This window comes from Perca flavescens, chromosome 14, assembly GCF_004354835.1.
Source record: "Perca flavescens isolate YP-PL-M2 chromosome 14, PFLA_1.0, whole genome shotgun sequence".
Taxonomy (NCBI): Eukaryota; Metazoa; Chordata; class Actinopteri; order Perciformes; family Percidae; genus Perca; species Perca flavescens.
This window is the reverse complement of record NC_041344.1, coordinates 15,587,422-15,601,270: the sequence shown is the minus strand read 5'-3', so window position 1 is coordinate 15,601,270 and position 13,849 is coordinate 15,587,422. Positions and strand designations below refer to the sequence as shown.

General features: G+C 38.8%; 1 protein-coding gene across 18 annotated transcripts in view; it reads right to left on the bottom strand.

Moving 5' to 3' along the window:
* The window catches only part of ptk2aa (protein tyrosine kinase 2aa), a 71,589-nt gene that overhangs the window by 8,460 nt on the left and 49,280 nt on the right, over positions 1-13,849 (bottom strand). For 4 of the 18 annotated variants that reach the window (XM_028597139.1, XM_028597140.1, XM_028597141.1 and 1 more), the window contains 13 exons: positions 11,058-11,114; positions 10,013-10,096; positions 8,331-8,428; positions 7,675-7,759; positions 7,472-7,572; positions 7,018-7,133; positions 6,508-6,608; positions 6,032-6,121; positions 5,252-5,456; positions 4,684-4,795; positions 4,512-4,586; positions 2,496-2,603; positions 1,671-1,781 (listed from right to left, as the gene is read on the bottom strand). In XM_028597139.1, coding sequence (XP_028452940.1) covers positions 1,671-1,781; positions 2,496-2,603; positions 4,512-4,586; positions 4,684-4,795; positions 5,252-5,456; positions 6,032-6,121; positions 6,508-6,608; positions 7,018-7,133; positions 7,472-7,572; positions 7,675-7,759; positions 8,331-8,428; positions 10,013-10,096; positions 11,058-11,114 — 1,343 coding nt within the window. Of the gene's footprint in view, positions 1-1,670; positions 1,782-2,495; positions 2,604-4,511; positions 4,587-4,683; positions 4,796-5,251; positions 5,457-6,031; positions 6,122-6,507; positions 6,609-7,017; positions 7,134-7,471; positions 7,573-7,674; positions 7,760-8,330; positions 8,429-10,012; positions 10,097-11,057; positions 11,115-11,206; positions 12,140-13,849 lie in introns of those variants that run through there. The other 14 variants (XM_028597142.1, XM_028597143.1, XM_028597146.1 and 11 more) reach the window with 9 other exon arrangements.

The window sequence follows — 13,849 nt, the reverse complement described above, 5'->3', positions numbered from 1 at the left end:
AAGAGATGCAGTAGGCTACAGCTGAACAGATTTCCATTCTGAGATTTCATAAACCACTAAAGAAATAATACTCTCTCTCAATTAATCGGTGCGGTTATAAGATCAAGATTCACAGACTTAGAATTCACCACAATGACTTTGTTGTTTGTATGAACTGACTCGTGGTCAATGGTGGTGCATCAGGGGGAATGGAAAAAGTCCCCAGGCAGTGGTTGCACATTAGTCCCCTGAGATGTATCAAGTGTCAGGAATGTGTTTGATAACAGGTCTTGTCTACTGATGGAAGAAGTCATCAAATAGGGGGGATATTGTATTCATTCCTGTGAAGGGAGCTTCCTTTCAATTTCCATGAGGGTCTAAGGTCAGGGCCATAAAACTGTTGGGGCAGGGTGAGTGAGCCATTTAGCAATGAGTGCTATTAGGTGTCACGGACATTAAAGCAGTCTTACCAAAGTTTGTGAAGGTGGGTTCAGAGAGGAACTGGTCATACAGGCCAGGGGGAACAACTACGCCCAGGGGTTACAAAATAACTAGTCTATAGGCTATTGACGACGTTTCATTTACGGGATTGTTGCTGTGCCGCCAGAGGTTCCGCTGGATGTCCCTCATTTTCGGTCGGATGTCCCTCACCTTCCGCTTTCTTTGTGTTGGCATTCTAAACTCTGGTGGATTAATGAGGACTATGGTTAAGTGCTCCTCAGATCTCTGCAGGGTAAATCCAGACAGCTAGCTGTCCAATCTGAGTTTTCTGTTGCACGACTAAAACAACTTTATAACACATTTATGTACACATGTTCCACCAAAACTTCCAGAGGCTATTTTGCAGAAGCACCATTGCTCCGTACGGCGCTTAGCGCTGCCCAAGACGATTGTGATTGGTTAAAAGAAAGGCCAATGTTTTTCTCCCATCCCGGAATGCTGTGTGGACTAGCCAGACCTTCCTCCGCCACGCTGTGGAGGAAGGTCTGGCAATGCGAGACTACAAAATAACAAATAAGATATCAGCAGTTCAGTCTGCCTGGTCTGTCCTGGAAATGTCCTGTTCTGTGAAGCAATAAATAAAGAGAGGGAACATCTATGCCCATTCCTCATCACTCATCTCTGTGTTTTTCCTCTCTCTTTCAGCTCTCCTACACCTGGCTCAAAAATTGAAACCGCTCATCAAGGCAGGAGGAGAAACTATCTGACCTGAAGAGTGAAGAAAAACCGACTGTTTTGCAAAAGTAGCGATTTGGCTCCTTTTGGGGATGTTTCAGTGTCTGATGAAATAAATCAAGCACAACTGAGCCAGTTCAAAGATCTGAAAAATATATTCTGCAGCTCATCTGGCAATGACAATACACATAAAGAAGTTTTACTAGGTGGAAAAAGCGTCTCACAGCCTCACACATATTCACAGCCTCACACATATCAACAAACCAGCATGTGCAGGTTGATAGTAGCTACAACAGCTAATCGAGAACGCTACTTTCTGCATTTACCTTCACTTGGACTTAACAAGATTTATTTATGGAAAACTGATTATTATATGACAGAATGACATGGTTGAAAAATACTGGAACTTTCCTTTAAGGGTCCATTTGTTACTCGTGGTGATGTTTTGATCATAATATGGCAATAGTCCCCAGACAAAAAACTGAAAGCCGTAGGTTATATATAAATACCATTACCATGACCATGAAGCTCTCCTCCTGCTCCAGCCACCGCTGGTCGTCCTCCATCTGTTGTTGCTGCATCATCAGTCTCTCCTCCATCATAGCCTGGCCTACACATCCACCGTCCTGTAGAAAACATGGGTGCTTCAATATGAACTGCTGCTCCTTCCTCCTTTTTTTTTTTTTTTTTTACAGTTAGTCATACTGAATAAAGAAAGGCCAGGTTCAGGACAGCAACATGATCACCTCAATCATCTCTATATGCTGACAAGTGGTTGATTGAACTGTGTGATGATCTTTAATACATAATAAAAAATGATTGCAGGGATCAAGTTGTCGTTTTAAACATTTTCCTGACCGCAGTTACTTTATTCCCCTACACAGGGCGCTGCGGTCCGCTTGAAAAAAAACTTAGATCTTACGCTTTTATGTGTTTTCTAGCAAAGCTGGATGCAGTAATGTAAACCGGCAGTCACAGAGGTTTCTGCCTAAAAGGAAGTTTTCCTCACCACTGCTGCATCAAATGCTTGCTCATGGGAAATTGTTGGGTCTTAGTAAATTATAGAGTGTGGTCTCGACCTACTCTGTAAAGTGTCTTGAGATAACTCTTGGTATGATTTGATACTATACATTTTTTTTATTGAAATTGAATTGAATAATGTGAGAGCTTAAGAAAATATCAGCACATTGTGACATATTTGGTTCACCCATGATCGAGTGGCTGAGATGTCACACAAAATATGGAAACGTCTGCTACTCACCACTTCATGCGGAAATATAATAGATGTCATTTCAGTGGGTTTTCCCTGTCAAATGTCCTTTATGACTGAGTGTGCATACCTCCATGTTAGGGCTCCACAGTGCAATGTGTTCAGGTCTGTGTTGATTCCAGGAATCAGACGGAGGGTAGCTGCCTCCTACTCCTCCTACACCACCATGGGCGGATGGCTAGAGGTGGACAAAAAGAAAATAGGGACAGACAGAGACAGAGAGAATATAAAACATGGTTAATAATGGTAAGTTTATTTAGTTGTTTTGATGGAACAAGAACAAATTCTCGAGAATTATTTTGAGTATATGAACAAAGAAAATACATCAACTGGTCAATCTACTGTTTACCTTTACATGGTATTAAATCTAACCATAACCTAGTTAGTTTCAGTTTGTTAGTGTAATTTTTAAGCTCCAACAATGTTGTTGGGACGTGAAAAACAAAGGTTGACTTTGGAGAAAACTGAACAGGAACAACTCAACTAAAAGCAATAAAGCAAAAGAAATGAGAACATATTTGAAATGCATAAGTAAAGGAAGACACATGAAGGTAACAACACTGTTAATTGACTGTTATCTCAAACTGCCCTTATCCTTCCCTGTCTGGATTAAAACACGTAGTCATACTTTTGTGACAGACTAATGACAAACAGCAGAGTTGAGGGTGAACCCACATTTCAAAAAGACTCATAGAAAGGTTCTTTGAATCACAGCAGAACCGGAGTAACCAACCAATGGCTAATTATGAAATAATAATACTAATCCCACTAACGCTTCGACAGCACTGTTTACAATAACAAGCCCTGATTTGGCAAAAGGCCTCAAAGAATTATGGGAGTTCTTATACGGCACTTCAGCTGCTCTCAGTCTGGTGTGTAACACATGCTACCAATATATACAGATGTTATTCTTATGTGTGATATGATCAAGTTTGACTTAAATAGCAGTTCAAATTATACACTCCTTATAAGGACAAGAGAGAGAGAGCTGCTTATTTTGTGTGTGTGTGTGTGTGTGTGTGTGTGTGTGTGTGTGTGTGTGTGTGTGTGTGTGTGTGTGTGTGTGTGTGTGTGTGTGTGTGTGTGTGTGTGTGTCTCTTTAGCACTACAGGAAATGCCTGCTGTCTGCTCGGTTTATGAGGAGAGGATTAACTGCACTGAAAGTCTCTCTCAGTTTCTCTGCCCTCACATTTCTCTTTCTGACTTTGACACATGCAGCGCACGCCTGCTGCCTTCCAACGCAGTCTGTCTTCTGAGTTAACTCAGACTCGATACTGACTTTACTGGGCTGGCCTTCATTGTAATGACAGTGCTCAACCGGTCATTTCAGAGACAAGTTGATTCATAGAACCTGACAAAATAGGTTTCCAATGTTGTAAGATGAAAATGTATTGGTACGTTTTAAAGATTAGTGATTGATGCACCTTTGGACAGCATTCCTACAAAGTTTTGATTTAATACTCCTTTTTCCAGACCTTAACTTAGTCAATGTTAAGTTGTACTGTGTGCTGAATTTCTACACTGACCACTTTCAATTGTCTTTGCATCAAATAGTGGAGATGGCAGGGTCTGAAAATAATAAAAACATGTATTATATTTAATAATAATCTTGTTTAGTTAATCTATTAACTTCTTAAAAAGGTTCTATTCATATTTGTCCAGACCTCATCTGCATTTCACCTTGATCATATATTTTTATTAGTTAATTCACTACCACAAAAACATTCATTTTTCTTGAAAAAATACTTTATGTATTTCTAATACTGTACATTATATTTTTCTTAAATAAGTATCAGTGGTGTTTTCCTTGATGACCTTTTCTGAATAGGTTACAGTACCTGTTTGCTCTTAAAAGATTCCTGTAAGACTTTAAAGAGTCCTGAATTCTTCCTCCGCACACTGCTGATGTTGCCACCTAAAACCTCTTGAATTTAAAGGAAAACAACGCTGCAGCCACAGTGGATGAGAAGGAACAGAGGAGTACACAGTATCCTCACTACGGGAGCTGTGTGTGTGTGTGTGTGTGTGTGTGTGTGTGTGTGTGTGTGTGTGTGTGTGTGTGTGTGTGTGTGTGTGTTTGCTGTACCGGGAAGTGGTTGAGTTGGGGGCCGGAGAAGAAGCCTTCACTGGAACGAGGACTGGGGTAACCTGGTCTACTGGGCTGCAGACAGAAAGATAACCGTTTGTGTTTATCAGCCATGCCAAACACATGTACTGAAAAACTAAATATAATCAGAGAGAAACTCATTTAGTTGTACTTTAGGCGGTGCTTCATCAGACCCTCCAGAGTCCCAGGACACGGTGACTTGTCTCCTCATCTCCATTCGTAGTCTCTCCTCTTGTTGAAGCTTCTCTTCCTCCAGTATGGTGCTTCATAAGTTATACACAAAGGACTCATCTTAATAAGTGCTCTTCTTCTTTATGTAAATAGGTGGACCAATAGGACAAAAAACGATTCTGTTTCTCAGTACAAGAAAATAAATCAACATCTTTATGATTGGAGAAAATTAAATCCAAAGGAAAATAATAATAAAAAAAAAAAACTAGCTCTAACAGAGGACAAAGGACATTCAGGCTGGTCAATATGGACAAAATTAATATAATATCTGTTGATAAATGCAAAATCACATGCAAAAAAAGGGGCATTTATCAAAAAAATATTACACATGGCAACTTTAAAGAATAAAAAACCTGACTATGTAACATGCAAGTGGCATTACAAACACTGCAAAGCATTACTATAGTATTAGTATAATGGCCTTAAGTGTAATTAATATTCAACACACAAGCACTTGTAAGCACAAACTGACAAAAACATTTTACTACCTGAGTTGTGTTTTGAGTTCAGTGAATCGCGGTCGCTTGCTTGGGTCATACGACCAACATTTGGTCATCAAACTGTAGAGGGTGGGCGGGCACTGAGGAGGCATAGCCAATCGCTCACCATTCTCTATCCTGCCAATCACGTCATTGTTCTTCACGCCCTGGAAAGGCTTGATGCCATACATCAAGATCTCCCACATACACACACCTACAGAGAGGAACAAACAGTCGTTGTTCTTTAGGTCTGTTTCCTTAGATGATATAGAATGATGGTACTGTAATTATAAGGGCTGTCAAAAATCTTAACACATGCACGTTCTGTGATTTTGCTCCAGTGGTGTGTGTGTGTGTGTGTGTGTGTGTGTGTGTGTGTGTGTGTGTGTGTGTTAGACGAGACAGAGGAACGGGAGCGGGTCTTAATACAACAGAAGTGGATGGCTAGCAGACACAAAGCTCCTTGAGCAGAAATGGTTAAAGAAAAGGGTCTTTTGAATGGCAAGTTGAGTTTTAAAAGCCCTTCCAGGTGGGTCTCTATACAAGACTAGTTATTTTAACGTACTGTTGATGTGGATTGAGTTACCTAAGGAGTAGTCCAGTCTCAAATACCAAAAATATCCCTCTTAAAGTACATTTAGAACAGATAAAAAAATGTGTGATTAATCGCAAGTTAACTAGGACACGTGATTAATCACGATAAAAAATTGTAATCAATTGACAGCCCTAGTAATTATATTTTCCAACTAACACAACACACACATACAGACATAAATTATCATAACTCACCAAACATCCAGACATCACTGGCAGAGGTGAATCTTCTGAAGTTGATAGATTCAGGAGCCATCCATTTGATAGGAAGTTTACCTTTAGAAGCTGAGACAAAGACAAACACAGCTATGTTAAGATTTTACGACTACATTACAAAATTTTGCAATAACTCAGAGGGCAATAAAGACTAGAAGAAGACTCTGTTTTCATAACATGCCAACATGTGCAATAAGTCCAGACAAACTGCAGTATCCTGATGTAACCTGTTGGTGGGACTAAAGCACTGGCAACTAGAAAAAGTGTTACTGGACAACAAAACTGGTCTCAGGTCAGCACTGCTCAAAAAATTTGAGGAATTAACAACACTGAAAACTGTCTTGGACACATTGAAAACATCAGTGAACACTGTTCTGTGTCATAACATAATACAGAGCTGTGTGTGTGTGTGTGTGTGTGTGTGTGTGTGTGTGTGTGTTTTTGAGTATCATTACCTTTGTAGTAAGAACTGTCCTCCATGTATCGTGACAGACCAAAGTCTCCGAGCATCACACAGTCGACTGAAGAGACCAACACATTGCGTGCTGCTATGTCCCTGTAAGTCAATATTAGCTGGCATTAGGCCTGAATCATGGATGTTATTTCTTGGATGCAAAATATCTATCAAAGAGTATGAGAATGTAGTGTGAAACACCACAGCTTTGCCTGAAAACCACTCCATATTTGCTACAAACTGCACTATATGTCCTTTCTGTCAAATGTTTTTAGTAAGTAAAATGTATGCAGCATATAGTGCCCTCAAACTAAAAAACATAGTGTCCGTAACAACAACATTTATTTTAAGATTACATTAGAAATCAAAATTTATGATAATAACAATGTGAACCCAGTATATGTAATCATATGCCCACAGTTATTACTTAGTTAATCTAGCTTGTGCGTGTGTGTGTGTGTGTGTGTGTGTGTGTGTGTGTGTGTGTGTGTGTGTGTGTGTGTGTGTGTACCTGTGCACAAAGCGTTTACTCTCCAGATATGCGAGCGCTGTGCTGAGCTGGTAAGCGAACAGAATGAGAGTGGCTAAATCCAAATTGTACTTCCTCACCTGAAGGAATGAACGTAACTGTAGACAGAGAAAAAATGACAGACAAAAAAACAGGGACGGTGAAAAGATAGAGAAATGGTTTTATATAGTGTTATTTTTAATAGAACATGGCAGATCCTATGTCAATGCATGTCACCATCTCACACTGATAAATGGTCTGTCAGCAAAACCTTACCTTGAAGTATTTAACATGCAAGAGTAAACAGTGGACTTTTCTTAATATAAGGGATTTCCAGGTCAGGCTTTTCCTAGGCACCTACCATCATGACTTACAAGTTTCCTTTCTATACTGACAAGAAGTGATACACACTCTACTCGACTCCGTCCGTATAGGAGAACATTATCCTCAGGTGTACCTCTCCAAGCGTACACAGCTCCATGATGATCCAAACAGGGTTTTCTGTGATCACTCCGATCAGCTTGACGATGTGAGGATGGTCAAACTGACGCATTGTCACTGCAAGGGAAGTGCAAACACACACACACACATATTAACACACTCAGTATGAAGTGAGTTATGGTTTGCTAATAAATCAAGGAAAAAAACTGTTGGTCTTACATGCTTCTTGTAGGAACTTTTCTCTGACGCTGTCTGATGTACAGTTCTTACAGGTCTTAATGGCGACAGGTAGAGGTGGTTTGTCCTGCAGAACACATGTTAGCAGATTGTACTTAATACAGTATAAGGCTGGCTGAAATCAGTATCACAAATAAGGGATGTTGATAGTATATCACAATGTAGCAAACATACACACATAACATGTTTGAATCAATGTTTAATGCAATGAACAGACAAAACTCTTAACTGTAGAAACAAAACGGTCTACAATTTACTTGAAATTATCAATTTGGACAAAAAACTTTTTTAAACTTTGTAACTCAATATGTTCAGTTTATGAAGTAGCAGTAAGAAATCTAATCTTTACACTTGTTAGGGTGCTAACTTGAGAATACTTTTTTTATTTTTATTATTATTTATTAGCTGGATGATAAGTAACTACCAGACAGTGAAGGACATGAAAGTCACTTTAATTTTCTGTGACTAAAAAACTGACAACCATCTTGTATCCAATCACATTAAAACCTGCTCTATGCATTTTTTGCACCTTCTATTTGTCCTACGTATGTCTGATCATTTATTGGTGGGTACACAAAAAGTGTGCCTGTGTGTGTGTGTGTGTGTGTGTGTGTGTGTGTGTGTGTATTTCCACATACTGGGCTGTTATAGACTCCTTGGTGTACATCTCCAAACTGACCCTCTCCTATACAGCGGCCCAACTCTATCCTGTCCCTCTGGATCTCATAATCCCGTGCTGAGAGAGAGGAGGAAAGAAGAAAAGAAGTGTAAAAAGTGAGATTTATACGTTTACCTGCTTTTTTTATATACTGGAAACATGACAAAGACCCATCACATTTGACATGCTTAAGTCAGACCACATGGATGGGGTTTACCAGGACAAGACAATTTGGATGGTATCAGGTAATCATTTTTATCACAGAAAGTTACTTTGAAAATTTTTTTTAACTTTATTGGCAGTCAAATGATTGTCCATTTTGGTGAACCCCACTCACTGGCAATCAGATTAGACTAGAATAAACCATTAATAATAAACATATACACATATACATATACATACATACATAAATACATACATACATACACATATATATATATATATATATATATATATATATATATATATATATATATATATATATATATATATATATTCCCTCCCCCTAACACCTCTAACTCGACAAACCTTGACATGCACACTACCACACAAAATTACAAACACACCAGCATACAGTAAACCCATTTAACAGGCAAAATGTAAGGTTCATAAAAATCTGATGGATCTGAAGTGTATTCATTATGTCCCCCATGTCTGCAGTAAACTTTTTATATTCAGTATGTATGTCCAAAAGAATTTAAACAAAAAAAGTTTTTGCAACTGACATCCACATGCTTTGACATTTATGTGTTATCAATATTTCTGCCTTGTTAAAAAGGTCATGAAACATTTCTAAAGAGGTGCATTCATGTCAGCTGCCAACCAACGCAGTAAAAATGCACTAAATAATGAGTTCAAAAGGTTTACGCACGACACTGACCATTAGGAACTTATCCTGTTCAAGTTTAAGTATCTGTTGGGCTAAACAAAGTTCGCCAATTTGACTCAAACAACAGACAAACAACAGCATAACCAAAACACATTCCATTATAAGAAAGAAATGTAATGCAATAATCCATATGGCATTGTATTTGCAGGAAATTAATCACTGCTTCAAACACAAATGAATCCAAAGATGACTAGAAAAAAACAACAACATACGACCATGATAATAAATCCTGATAAAGACATAAAAATGTCATAACCAACATGATGGTGAAATGAGAACCAAGCCAATAAACAATATATAATACTGTGCGATTGTTTAGCCCAAAAGGTCTGGGGAGACTTCTGATTAAACTATTATTGAAGTAACATCTTGCATTGTTTAGGGATTGGCCCTCCCTTTCATTTTCAACACAAGACCCAAATCAACAGCACTCTACAAATCACCAACAACCACACGTCAACAACAATCTGGATAGGTATGTTATTTTTCTTTGCCAGACACTAATGTTGAAAAAAAATGTGTGTACACTGGTTCCTAACTGGAGTTGCATCATTGACACGGTGACTCATGTAGATAAACAGGAATTGTTATTTTTAAATTAACAAACTAACTTGCTGGAAGCTGCGCTAATTAGTTTTTAATGAGGAAGGCTGATAACAACGTAGTCTAGTGCCCGGTAAAGAAAAATATGAACGAAAATGTAAAATCTAAAAGGCATTTCAGTAGGACAGAATGTGAGAGAGAGAGAGAGAGCGAGAGAGAGGGAGTTTTACCTTCAACTACTCCATAGCTGACTGTGTTGGCAGTGGGAGAAAGAGGAAGAAAGAGAGATGAAGAGGGAGAGAGCCAGACAGCTGCTTTAAGATTGAAAATAGCTCAGAAAAAACACACACACACACACACACACACACACACACACACACACACACACACACACACACACACACACACACAGATAATTGAACCATTTCATTATTTACCTGATGTTTAGTTAATAAATAATTTAATGAATGAATACAGTACTACCACAGAATGGTTAAAAGTAATTACTGGAATACAGCTTTATTGTATACATACAGCAGACAGTATGACATGGACACACATACAGACTCAGGCACAGAGTAGGAAAATATGTCAGAAGTCTGCAGAAAGTCTGTTTAGAGGAAGTCGCAGAAAGACCAACAAAAAAAAGCAAAGCGCAAGACACAAAGAAATAAAGCCAGACAGAGAAAGATAGAAAAGGACTGTGGGAGGAAAGAAGAACACAGTCCATTTTCAAAGTAGTCAACGCAATCAAATACATAAGTACTTTGTACTGGCCCAAACATCCACATTAAATGTATTGGAACAGAGGCTTAAAACCACCACTCACATGGCTTCCGCCAAATTTAGCAGCACATTCAGGGTTTTGAGTAACATATGAATGAATTTGGCAGATGCGATGTGTGTCCGACCAACCGGAGTTATACAGTATGAGCTGCAGCCTCTCTGACCCCCAGCCGATGTCTCCACTGTTTATATGAGACGCTGAGACTGGCTTGAATTTGATTAGCCACTACCTAACCAAAAATGGTTTGATGTAACTTCTCTAATTTTTCCGGTGTGAGTGTGTTTCTTGGAAAAGATTCACACCACACTTGGTGTATTAGATAGCAGAACAAAATGAATGTTTGAGAATGCAAGGATTTGACAGAAGAATAACAGTGAAACAGTCATGATCTAGTTCTCTTGCAGTGCAACACAAGCTCATTTTCTTAAGTACAAATTACTTTAGTCAGTAGATGTTAGACGAAAGAGAAGATTAAATCAGTTACTTACTGGAGGGCATGGTGTATGTGTCCTCTTCATCAACTATCTCAGCATAGTCATCAGTCTCTGTAACATGAGATACAAACGGTGTAAAAAAAACAGCAAGAGAATAAAGTTTTTAAAAAAACAGACAGGCACGCAAGTAGAAAATAACATACACAAACAATGGTAAAATCGTGCACATGTTGAGTTTACCGTGCCTATGCTATGGTATGAAGGGTCACCGATACACACACAAACACGTGTGCATTAAAAAACAAAACACAAAAAATAACCAGCTAACTCAGAGTTTCAGCAACTCCTGGGCAAAGCAACACCCACGTAGCTCCTCTCCCTCTCTCTTTGCACGCACACACACACTTGGCAGAGAGTGTCAGCTGAGCATGTGTTGTGCATATCTGTCTGTGTGAGAGCAGCTGGGTTGCAGGGGATAACTGTGGTGTTGGTGGAGGAATGGAGGAAAAGAAAAAGAGAAAAGACCAAGACAGATAGGAGAGAGAGTTTGAAAGAGACACGCAGAAAATGAAATATACGGAAAACCAGGAGGAAGGATACAAGAATAGAGAGAGTGTGACAATAAGAGAAAGAAATAGTGGGTCTAGCTGTCATGTAGGCAGATGGTAACGTTTAGGATCAAATCTGTGCAGAATCAGACAGATAGGCAGAGAGAGAGGGAGAGAAAAGAGCCAGCAGGAATAGATGGACTGAGTCTATCCCAACCAGATGGTGGTGTTTAAAATAAAATCAGTGTGCAGACTCAGCTGTTGGAAACAAGAGTCAAACATCTGCTGTCCTGAACACTACCCTCACAGCTCTGCCCAGGATTTATCAGGCTCTGTGGGAACGTGTCCCTAAATTTATCGGAAATCCTTTTCTAAAGCCTGTGGCTGATTTTCCCAAGATAGTCAGTCATGTAGAATAAGCTGAAGAAATCACTTCTGGCTAGACGTTTAGTTGTTAATGTAAGGCAAGCTAAATAATACACTGGATGGTAGTAAAGGTGACTGAAAAGTGTTAGAAATAGTTCAGACATTTTGGGAAATACATTAGGCCATACATTCGATTTCTTGCCAAAGTAAGATGAGAAGATCGATACCACCCTCATGTCTTTACAGTAAATATGAAACTACAGCCAGGAGACAGAGGGAAACAGCTACTGGTGGTAGTCAGACTCTGTCCAAAGCATAGACTGTATAATAACAATGGACGAACTACCGGGTCTGAAAAGTGAAGCCTTTGCAGAAGTGCCTTAAACCTGCATTCTATCTAATTTGCATCTGGGGGCGACTCTGTCACCACCCAACGTGAGTGCATACGTGAGTTGCGCATGCTCAGATTTAAACGGTTTACGGCATAACACCAAGGAATCCAGATCTGGCTGCAAGCAAGGTGTCACAAGGTGGGCGCGAGGTGGATGTGTCATACTGAAATTTGTGAAATCCATAAAATGATAAACTTTTCTCATTAAAAACAATAACAGAAGAACGTTTTAGCTATCTATGATTGTTTGATTGCTAACGTTAGCTCAAAACGCCACTCACGTGACAGCCTTTGTTGTGTTTGATTGCTAACTTGTAGCCAGTAGTGAACGAACTTCGTTATGTAGGTCCATTTTTATTGTATTGACATTACAGAAGTCTCTCGTTAGCAGGTTCTTGTAGGCTACTTCAGCCTCTAATCTAGAACTAACATCAGGGATCATTGTTGCAAAGTGATGCATGCGCAACTCACATCTGCACTACATCAGGTAGTGACAACTCCACTGGTTGCAAAAAGAAGCCAGTTTCTATAGTCCTTCTATAAGTCCTTCAGAAAATGACTACTTCTCAGTAGACATTTTCATAATGCGTTTATGGCCTAAATCGCTACTTTCAAGTTTTCTACAATACAGCATGATGTTCATTTTGTAAATTATGGTCACGTTTATTTTAAAATTGACGATAAAGTAGGGCATGCTTTAGGGCGTGGCTACACCTGCCAATCAGGACAGAGGCCTAGCAATGCTAACCATGGCACTGTGTACTTAAAATAGCCATGAACTTGTCTTTGGGTGTTGCCCAGGTTTTAATATTTAACTTTGACCCTCTCACTGTATGTTTTCACTTTACTGAAGTTAATTGGAACATTTGGTATGGAGCTAAATCAGGGCCAAATGTTTTGTTCATTTGAAAAAAATATATATAGTTGAAAAAATAAAGCTTGAAATTGAAAATTTAAGTTTTGGTCAAAACTTGGAAAAAATAAAACCATGTATTCAAACTTAAAATAAGTGTACCAATTTTTCTTTCAGTTTGAATAAAATATAGATTAAATTCTGGAATTATTTTGAATAAATTATACATTTTCATTTTTCACTTTAATATTTGTTTTCAGTTCCACATTTCATGTTTTCAGATTCAAAACTTATTTTTTACGCCTTCAAATCTTTTTTTTTTTCGGTTTCAAATCTTTTTTTTTTCGTTTTCAGATCTGTTTTTCACTTTCAGATAATTTTTTTTCGGTTTCAGACTTTTGGCCCTGATTTTGCGTGGGGCGTGGCTTCAACTCAGAGGGGCGTGGTATTATGAGTGACAGCCTAACAACGAAGGCAGAAGACTCCTCTGTCATATTGACTTCAGGAAATGGTGTTACTGTGAGAACTATGACTGAATGCTTTCTATCCACTATATACATGTGATGTTTACTTAATAAACTGATGCAAGTGACAAAGTTCCATTTAAAAATTGTATTGGACAACACATGGTACCAATTACACTATAAGAGCAATAAACTGATTGTGCAGTTCGGCAGGAACAATGACT